Source organism: Oculina patagonica, chromosome 3, assembly GCF_052425735.1.
Source record: "Oculina patagonica isolate OP01 chromosome 3, crgOcupat, whole genome shotgun sequence".
NCBI lineage: Eukaryota > Metazoa > Cnidaria > Anthozoa > Scleractinia > Oculinidae > Oculina > Oculina patagonica.
The window spans coordinates 23,642,873-23,653,736 of NC_135760.1; the positions used below are offsets into that span (position 1 = coordinate 23,642,873).

Sequence of the window (10,864 nt, forward strand, 5' to 3'; positions counted from 1 at the left end):
TAACGCTAAGGGTGCTCAAACATAAAATGCCCGTGGCTATAATTGTCGTGGTACCATTTAGGGGCCTGTAAAACAAAGTTAACTGTATTTGTTACGAAATAACTTTGATTTCTGCCAGTGTCAGTTAATTTGTAATGGCCAGTCCCTAAGAGATGAAAAAAATTGGCCGTTTCTTTCTAAGATATGCACTATTTTTCTGGGGTTAACAAAGAAGTGACGACTAGTAGTAATGAAAGATTAGAGGCCGTGCTTTCGACCTTAGATGGATAAAGTAAGCCAGGCACGGCAGAGGCAGTAGACCTAGTAGACCCTAGACCGAGGATGGCTACAACTGAGCGAATGACAAAATTGAAAAAAATCGCCACTCCTTTTTTACCTATATCTGGTCTAGATTTACGATTCTGAACTTCAAGTGGGTTGGTTATTGGAAAAAAAAATTAAACGAGTTCATTTGATTGTCACGGACAAAAATTTACTTTTCTCAAGGGAGTGGTCACGTCACGCAATCGGCCAAGATGACCGCGCTCTCTCCTGGGAACGACCGGTTCTCGAACACTCGCACGCTTCCGACAAAATCTACAATAATTCCTTTCTGGCCTTTTTCGCCGAAATGTACCGTACACGAAGACGAAAAGTACTCTTTATTTCGTCGATTCTTCTCTTCACCATTGCTGTGGTAATTCTTAAAAGCAGAAAGCGCCGAGATGGAGGGATCGGCGGCGATATAAATACAAAAACAGGCATCGACAATATGTTTCCGTTTTTCGGCACATCTAAACTTAAACTTCTCGATAACATCGAACAACAACAAACGTTTTATAATACTACAAAAGATGGCTTGAACGTCGCAATTTGGGAGGATATATGTGGCTATGAAATGCTTTCACTTAAAGAGTACCCTCTTTTTCCACATGGGCCATCAACACGGCTAAGAACGTCTCGCTTGCGAATGCATTTCGCAAGCAAATTCGAACATTTTGGATTACGAATCTTCGGATATCTCTCTCCGTATGAATCTGGGGATTATAATTTTTATCTAGCATCGACTGGATCGTCTGAACTATGGATGAGCTTGGACTCAAAACCAGAAAATAGCAACCTTATTGCCAATGTAACCTCCGGGTTGAGTTTGAAGAATGGGCGAAGTACGATTCCTCTGACTACGGGAAAGCGTTACTATTTGGAGATTTTACACAAGCATGGCCGTCGCGACAAAGAGAAACTTGATTTCTTGCATCTTAAATGGAAATCGTCGAGTTGGAAAGGGAGTGAACTAAGGGAAATTCCGTCAAATGTTTTGAGTCCTTTTGAAGATGATCGTAACTTCGAGAAAATCAAATCAAATTCTTTACCAAGTCAACGGTTGCAAAATAATAATGCCCTTCCTATGCATGTCAAACGCCGCGATCCCTCGTTTGTAAACGACGAAGTGAAACTTCGATCCGAAATGTATCGCCTTCCGTTTATAAGCGAAGAAGACACGCGAGATTTATTTCCTTCGTGCCAGTACAATCCATCTTATATAGTGAAAAGGCCTTTACAAAGATACCAAGCGACGTGGGAGACGCACTACACCTCGATTTACCCTTACGATAATTCAGATATCGTACAAAAACTTGGCGATGGCTACTTTGTGAATTTTGGCAATGATCAGATGAATGAAAATACAGCGAAAGCGATCATTTCTCAAGTTTGGACGAAGATTCAGGGCAAGCATCCAGGGTAAGTAATTCGATTGAACGGCGGTTGAACCTCAAGTGCTCAGCATAAAGTGGGGCATCTCTTAGGCGTAAACAATCCCATTTATGCTCGAATAACTTCTTTTAATAGCTTCTGTAACAGGTATTAAAAAAGCTATTAATGGGATAGTGTAGCTGGCGGGGGATTGAAAATAGAGATCGTTTCATCTTTACTTGCCAGCACGCGCTGAAATCGTTGAAATAGTACTTTGAAACGAACAAATTTGACATTTGTTTTGCTTTCACATTTAATCAGTGTCACGCCACGGCACACCGCGCTAAATTCGTACATTCGAATTCGATATCAATTACAATGCATTATATATTGTTTTTTAAAGGCCTTTTCAATTTTTTTTCCTTTTTGAACGACCGCTAGCTCTTGCTTCGACCATTTCTGCTTAGATTTAAAAGTTCAAATGTTCAAATTTTAATATATTCAATACGTAGTAAATATCAATCACCATAAACCTTTATATGAGTCACGTGCTCCGGTTCGAACGTTTGTGTCACGCCGTACAAATGGTGCTATTTTGTATGTTTCTCTTTTTTAACCACACTTTTCCCTTCTAAACTGGCCAAGCGCATCATCATGATTATAAAGTTTATTTAATTAAGTACGTTTTCAAACACAATGATGTTTAGAAGTAATTAAAATACAGTATTGTTAAAGTTTTAAGTGGAGGTCAATATCGGCTTGAGATGCCGTGGATGTCTGCTAAGTTTAATATAACTTTCGTAATTGCAATCAAACTATTCGAACCGCTGTAAATCATTGAGAGAAATATTTTATTTGTACGCTGAACGCTTCGACCGTTCAACATAAACATAATTTAGAATCGATCTCAGACAATTTTTGGGCCATTTAATCAAATTGAGATTAAAGAATGCGTTTATGTATATTGGCTAGAGGTCGTAAAATGATTGAATAATTTCGGTGGATATTGTTCGGACCGTTTGTCAAACGTGGCCGTCCACATGCCGTGCAGACAAAAGAAACAAATGAGTTCTTTGTTGAGCGGTTCAGTGGCAAATTTGAATAACAAAAGGAAAATATCGATCACCCAATGCTAATTACATGAAACTGGCAAACCACGTGGAAATCGCAAAGAAATTAAAAAATAATGTTGTTTAAATGGCCGTTTTCACACTAGAAGAGGGACAAATCGTCTGACGATTTGTTCGTCTAGTGTGAATTTAAGACGGTTTTTTGACGACTTGTTAGTCTAGACGACCAAGTTGTCTTTGAAAAATCGTCTTCCTAGACGGCCAAATCGACGGACAAATTCAGACAACTTGTGCGTCCAAAATCGTCTCCATCCCGTGCTCACACTAAGACAATTTGTCCTTCTCTAGTGTAGTGTGAAAACGGCCATTTTTGTCCTTCAGTGAACCTGACGTAGCCTGCAAACCCGGGATCGGTGTTTGGTAAATGCTATTTATAACGGTCAACAAGTGAAATAAACACAATATCCGTATGGTAAATTACTGAAATGAATTCTGAGCGACCGGGTGAGCCCATGTCTGCTCACCAAGCTTCCTCTTTAACAGGGAAAAGCCCGTCACTTTCGCCCAGGGGGGTACTCCATATAACGGCCTACACAGGGAGGCTCCGCCCGAAAGGGTTACCTTTTTCAGGCTTCAGGTATATAAAAGGGTAGCGATTTCACAAGTTAGGTATATGAAAGGGTATTATTTTAATTTATTAAGCGCTACATAAAAATGACAAGAAAACGTCCTGTTCTAAGGCTATGTCACGTCTTTTAGGTATATGAAAGAGGTACTTTTTTTCAGTAAAAGGTATACGAAAGGGGTACAATTTCTGTCAAAAAGGTATCTAAAAGGGTAAGGGGTATAGGTAAGAGCTTGGGGCGGAGCCTCCCCGTATAAAACTTTTTTGAGTCCCCCCCCCCCCCCCGGGCACTTTCGGAGTTTGCATACCTCATTACAAGCACTTTAACGGAGCTACGTCACAGGAATTTCACAGATTTTTTGTCTAAAGTGTTCTAAAATAAGTGGCAGGCAACTTAACCCATGAAAAACATTATAAAATTAAAGTAAGATAGGACCTTAATTTGCGGATAGAAATCAAACTAAGACTATAAATATTGATTTTTTTTAAGTCGCGCGGAAACAACTTGAAACGTTTAGCCTCGATTTTTCAAATTGCAATCTACAGTCCAAGCTCTCATAACGGACACTCTTGTAAGCGGACAGCTTTACTTAAGGCCACCTTGTTTGAAACCCCGTTTTAACTCCCATACAAACTCTGTATTTTTACATTATCCGGCGTAAGCGGACATTCCCGTAAGCGGCCGCGGACACTTTCAGAGATTACCGGCGACTTAGACTTTGTCTTTGTTTTTAAGCTCCCGAAGCGGACACCCCAAAGAAAATCCTTTACCAACCTCTGTATCTTGTTTTTATTAACCAAATTCACATCGCCGTTCGTCGCAATAATTTTACAGTAATTACAGTACCATATTTCAGTGTTTGTTTTGTCGTCATTCACGTCCGTCTGGTTATTGTTAGCTGGGCAAGCTCCCGTAAGCGGCCATCTATCCCCTACACCTCTAGTGGCCGCTTACGAAAACCATTCTCGTAAGTGGCCAGCTCCAGTTACGGACACTTTTTTCGCGCCCCGAGGGTGTCCGCTTACGAGAGCTTTGACTGTATTTCCATCTGCAGCCAAAGATGCTCGTTAACACTTTCAGTGTTCCAATTGTAGATAAAAAAGACTATTATTATTAGGTTTCCAACGACACAAATGTAAATCTTCAGTGCTGTTCAAAAATCTGTTACAATCCGTTACAAAACCCTTTAAAGCTGATTTCCAGTCCGTACTGCGCAGACTCGGGGTTTGTTTACGTTTTTGTTTTGAATTCGTTGAAACGTTACACTTCGGTGACAGCATACATGAAGTTTTTTAGTCCGCCATTACAGTTCGCTTCGTTCAAGAACTTCCGATGAGCTGAAACGTCGGTTTGAAATAGCGTCAAGGTTCTTCTACTTGTTATTATTTGTTCTGCAAGGATATCTGGCGTTAATAATGAAGAAACGGGTAAGTTTGTCACGTAATTTTTAGTTTTGCTTTGTTTGTGAGGCTCACATAAACATTGCAGCCGAGATTGCGCAGTACGGACTGTAATTCATCTTTAATCTATGTCTTGATAGTAAAAGTTTTCTGATGTCCAAAATTTCTTCCAAATTGAAGAAAAACATGTTTTTTAGAGTGTAGACCATGGAAAATGTGGTCGATTTGTTAAATGGATGCACGCAGGATGTTAAGAAAGCACGAGGAAGGCATGAGAACCATTTACACGCGCGATTTTTGGTGCAATTTTGAGGCGGTTTCTTTCATTTACTGCGCTAGGGTTGCAACTTTGGCCAAGTTCATTTCCACACGTAAAAAGTGACGTCATAGTTCCGTTTTCACCGTCCACATGAAAACAGCGTTTTCAAAAATGTCCGATCTGAAGAGATTTTTCGAAAAGTTTCGTTTCGGTCACCGTTTTTAACAGATACTTGCGGACGGAAGGTCAGCCCGCAAAGAATAAGTTGCGTTTTCAAACGAAAACGGATACGCGTGGCCGGGGCTCGCGTGAGTACACTAGCTGCGATTTCAGTGAGATTCGGTCGTGATTTTAGCGATAAAAACGATGAAAACACCATCCTTGTTTATGAGCCAAGACGGGTACGAACTCATTACTACAGCCCCGTTTGGGACTGTTTGGGACTGTTTCAGCAGTCAATTAAGTTGTAAACTGCAAAAAACTTCAAAATCGTGCGGCAAGAGTCGATATGAAATCGCCCTTTATAAGAACTCGAGCATTCTTCGTAAAATAAACTCAAATGGGAAACGTCGCCAGAAACATAAAGCATTAATGTTCAAAATGATGCGAAAACTTGCCTCAGCGTATTTACAAGAATTTTCCACTACCCGCCGCGTAGTACAGTATACAACCTGAGAAACGTAGAAGGTAGCCTTGCTTTTCCTAAGCCGTGCACAAATTATTAAAACGAAGTTTTAGTTATAATGGGGCCCTCTTAGGGAACATTTTGCCCCAAGAATTGAGAAATGCTGACTCCAATGAACAGTTTTTAACGAAAGATCAGCTAAATCTCAGACAGATCGGATTTCCACACGGAAACATGTATTTGATGGGTCTACAGATCAAAATAAATCAGCATTGAGATTATTTGAAAAAAAAACTTGTATTATCTTTCTTACTGTAGGAAGTATTCTTTGCAACGCACCTTAAATGTGGAGGAAAACCATGATGAAGGGACAGGAGACAGGTATCTGGTGGAATTGGAATTAATAGAAATTTCAAGTGGAAAATCTGTGAGATTCTCTGAATATGTATACAGGCCTTGGGGTGCGCAATCCCTTTGTTCCCCTGTGGGCGTGGCATCGAATAAGAGCGCCGTAATCAACATCATACTCACTACAGGAAACAACCAAGGCAGATGGCTTCTTCATTTCATTAACCACATGTCAAAAATATACAACAGGACTAAGGATTCCAAATTTAGTGTAATTATCACCGAATTTGACGGCATAGATGTTGATTTAAAGGAAGCTTTGAAGAGGAGTGGAATCCCACATTATCAACATGTTAGACTGAAGGGCAAATTTCAGAAGGCCTTGGGGCTACAAATAGCGGCAGGGATGGCTAAAGATCCTAACTCAATTTTGTTTGTCATGGATCTTCATTTGGATATTCCGTATCATTTCTTGGACGATGTCAGAAAGGTTAGTAAGCAGTGCAATATGTTATACAGTCAACTCTTTCTTAACGGACAACTCTATAAGACGGACACCTCGTTAAGACGGACACCTGGTCCCGTCTCTGCTGTTTTTCATTAATTTTACTATAACTAAACTCCTTATAAGACGGACACCTCTCTAAAACGGAAAGTTGGAGCCAGACCCGACGGTGTCCGTTTTAGAGAGAGTTGGCCGTACAGCGAAATCCTGATGTAACGAAGTGCCAAAGGAATGGGGAAATACGTTCGTTTTATACCGGGGTTCTGTTACAACACGGTTTACTGTTGGTTATTTGTACCGGCTAAAAATTACCGTTTGTTATACCGAGGACTTCGTTATAAAGGGCATTCACTATATTGGGTGTTTCACCGTAATGTTGTTTGTTTTATGAACATGTATACGGGAGCAAATACAACTTCGTAAGGGTGTTTTATGTAGGCTTATAACCGAAGGGGGAGGGGGGCTAAAAACCGGAATTTGTTCTTTACTCAGACAGATGGGCCTCCATCTAACCAGGGGAGGAGAGGGAGGGAGATTTAACGGTAAAGGACGGTAACAACTTTTGCGGTGCTTTTGCCTTTTTTGTTGGAGAATGTGTCTAGGAATCGGAAATATAATCACTAGGCAAAAGGCAGAGCGCTGTTCATCAGTAAAGTGACTGATAGTACATTGTAGAAATGATAGATACATTTAGCGTTTTGTAATAAAAATTTCACATCAGCATGTGTGTCCAGACTCGGCCAATTTGAAAATTTTATGTCACGTGCCACATGAAAGCTATATTCGGTTATAGCTGATCTACATTGTCAGGAGTTTATAACTTGGCGTTGCTTACTCCAAGACATGGCCAATCGTGGCAGTTTACTGTAGTCGATATGCAAATGATAAATAGTAAATATGTGCTGCGTAGCACTTTATCATATGTTACAGTGTCATAAAAAAGTTTTTCCTTCAAACATTTGATTCTCGCTCAACGTTTTTGAGCGCATTTCACGGCTTGGGACCGATGAAGGGGGTTATCCTCGAAACGTCTCGCCAAAAATTAAAGCACTTTTTAAGAAACAACTTTTTTTACTGTTATAGATAACGCAAGAGCGTTCTAGTTTTGAATATTTTTTTCGATAGACTGTTCTGGGAGCGTGCGCAGGTAAAATTGGAGAATTACAAACCAGAACTATAAATAAACCTCTTTCACTGAACTTCTTGTTAAATAGGTCGGTCTCTGGGTTATGATAAAGTAATTAGACGTCTCACTCTCAAGTTCTATCGGCTTTTCAGTTTTGAAAGTTGGCGATGGGGTAATCAGCCGATAGAATCCTAGAGCTCGCCGTCTAATTTTTTTTAATATATCGGACCTCGGCCTTGGTGTCCGTCTATGTGATTTCGGCTGTACTAATATTCTTATATTTTTCATGTTTCTCTATAGCATTGTATTCAAAACAAGATTGCGTACAATCCTTTGCTTATTCGTCTGCAGTGTGGATGCACGCCTCATAAATTCACCGGATACTGGGAAATCTATGGTTATGGATTACTGTCCATTTACAAGAGTGACTGGGACCGCATCGGCGGAATGAACGTTGAAGAGTTCAAGAATAAATGGGGCGGAGAAGACTGGGAGATTTGTGATCGTGTTTTAATGGGCGGCATGGAAATTGACAGACTCAAGATGGTACATTTATTTCATTATTTCCACTCCAAGAAAGGCATGTGGGCTAATGCCCGTAATGCCACTGATCATGTTGACTATGCAAGCAAGTATTGGGTGTAACGTTCACAGTGACCAAACGCACAGCGCGCGCTTTTCCCGCCAAAACTGCTGCTTATAAACGTCTGTTATTCGATCGGGGGAACTAGTGCCAGTTGATGGCGACATCACTTCTCTGAGGAGTGACTGAGCCCGCGGTTTTCGTCCCAGAAGTTGCTAAGCAACATGACGTATTTATACATGCGACGACTCCCAGGTACTCGTGAGCGCTCGCGCTAGTTTTTGATTGAATAAAATAATTCGGAAATTCTTCGAGTGCTTCAACGAAAATTTGCCAAAACAGGCAGTTCTTCCCCCGACTGTATTAAAGACAGTCACTGTAAAGCATGCCCTTGTTTTATCGGCTCGACTCTTTATAAAACGATTTCTTAGGAAAATCTTGCACATTTTCGCTTCAAATTCTTAAATAGTTCGAGGCAGTAGAAACCGAAAGTGGCGCTCGATTTTTGCGTTTGACCGCTGTGAAGCCCCAATGTAGAAATGACGTTCCTTGTTTGGATTCCATCTGGCATGCGACCAAACAAGGTTGAACTCAGTAGGGAAAAAGTGACAAACCCTACCTCGAAATAGTAACCAGATTTTTAGAAAAAAAAATATTTTATCAAAGCGATCATATTAGCGCAGAGTTAAGAAAAAGAGCATGTTTATTTCAGAGTCGGCCAAGGGTTTAGGGTGTACGGTACATAGTATTTTCTGTAAAAAGAAATTACGCTAAATATGGGTATTTTGTTTAGGGAAATTACTGAATAGAAATCATGTTGTAAATTGTCATTTTTGGATCATTATTTTTTTATTTTTCCTTGATACCGAGCATATGTTTTTTTTCGCTTGGCGTCGTGATTTTTAGTATATTGGGTTGTTTTTTTGTTTTATTTTTCCCTCAATGGTTTTATTTGTACAGTTACTACCTCCAGCACTGGACGACCCTGTTACATTTGATTTGTGAAACAAATTAAGAATTAAAATTTTTAATATTTTATTATGTATACAAAGTTAATTCGTTTGGTACTTGCATGATATAGCTATAAGTACAGTGGAACCCCGATATAACGATATGCCAAGGAAGCAGTATAATAATATCGTTATATCGAAGAATCGTTATATCGAAACTCCCGATATAACGATATGGCCGTAAAATAACCGAAAAAATCGTTATTTCGGGGTAAACCTAACAAGCACTTTTTACTGCATATAAAAGGAGGATAAAGAGAATTATTTTGATAAGAAGGCTTAGAACACAGTATCATTTTCGTATATCATCATACAAAGCTGTTTTTAGAAACGTTAGAGATGACTCGATTACCGCAATGTTATTGCATTAAATTCGATGTTTTACAAATAAAATGTGACTATGTACTGATAATATCGTTATATCGGGAGGATTTTACGTTCGGTCCGCTAAATTCTCATCGTTATATCGGGAATATCGTTATATCGAAGATCGTTATATCGGGGTTCCGTCCCATACATTTTACTGTAACTTTTGCTGGGACATAGAATATTCATCGTTATATCGGGAATATTGTTATATCGGGGATCGTTATATCGGGGTTCCACTGTATCATTGTGCTACGGTCTCGGATGAACCTATTAACACTTGCAAAAACCGATCTGCTGGAGCAGTTTTCACTAGAGTGTCGAAACTGATAATTCTCTTTCGCTTTGTTTTTGCGATTTAATACTACCTAGTGATTGGTTTAAAACACACGTGCCACTTTTTCAGCCAATCAAAACCGGTTAAACTGTGTGGTTAAGCAAAGTGTATGACTTTTATCTAGCAACAGCGGCATATTCTTGTTTAAATTGTGGACAACATAGTGGTAGAGCATGCGCTGTGAAGCCAACATGCCACATAGTGGCTACGATTGAATAGAGTATATTACAGTGTAAAGACTTCGTGTCTTGAGCAGTAAAAGAACCGCTGGGAAGGCTCTGTAATCGACAGTGACGTAGTCCGTGAGCTAGTTGCCTTTAATGAAAGCAACTCAGTGAGACTTGAGTGTTGTGAGACCCCCTTTGTGAAATAAATACTGTTGGACAACAAATAGTTTTAGTTACTGCAGGCAAACGAGGTGTCGTTGCATATTTTCCTCCAAGTTACCTATCGTCACATAAACAGTGTAAAGAAACGTGCTTGTGCTGAAGTGACGCTCTGTGTGTGTCTAGTGGAAATAAAACAACAAGAACGGAGTAGAAATTTACTTAACAGCACAACGCATAAATAACGATGCAAAAATAAATAAGTTATTTCACAACAACTACAAAAGATCCTCCGTGCATGTTTGTCCCCGCCATTTCTGACATTTCTTCAGTACCGAAGACAACTCCCGCCCCATGCAGGGGAGGGCATCCATATTGAAGGACTAGCCAGTAAACAGGCTCTCCAGTCGGCGAGGATGGGGCGAAAAGAAAGCGGCAAGAGAAAGGAAGAGGAGAGGGAGAAAAAAAGGCGCGTTTCTTTATACCCTAAAGCCATCCCAATAAAATGTTTCGTTTCCCAGCGCCTCGTCTCTTGTGATGGTGGGTCGGTCGGTCGGGCAAAAAAAATAAAAGAATAAACACTTGAAGGGTTCTGGGTTCCAGAAAAGG

The 10,864-nt window shown here is 40.1% G+C and overlaps 1 protein-coding gene across 1 annotated transcript; it reads left to right on the forward strand.

The window, feature by feature from the left end:
- Positions 1 to 562: 562 nt before the first annotated feature.
- On the forward strand, positions 563 to 10,466 carry LOC144647085 (beta-1,4-N-acetylgalactosaminyltransferase 3-like). The gene is made up of 3 exons (XM_078506829.1): positions 563 to 1,722; positions 5,973 to 6,492; positions 7,934 to 10,466. Exons 1-3 carry the CDS (start codon positions 611 to 613, stop codon positions 8,276 to 8,278), a joined length of 1,977 nt encoding a protein of 658 aa, XP_078362955.1. The 5' UTR covers positions 563 to 610; the 3' UTR covers positions 8,279 to 10,466.
- The last annotated feature ends 398 nt before the right edge of the window (positions 10,467 to 10,864 follow it).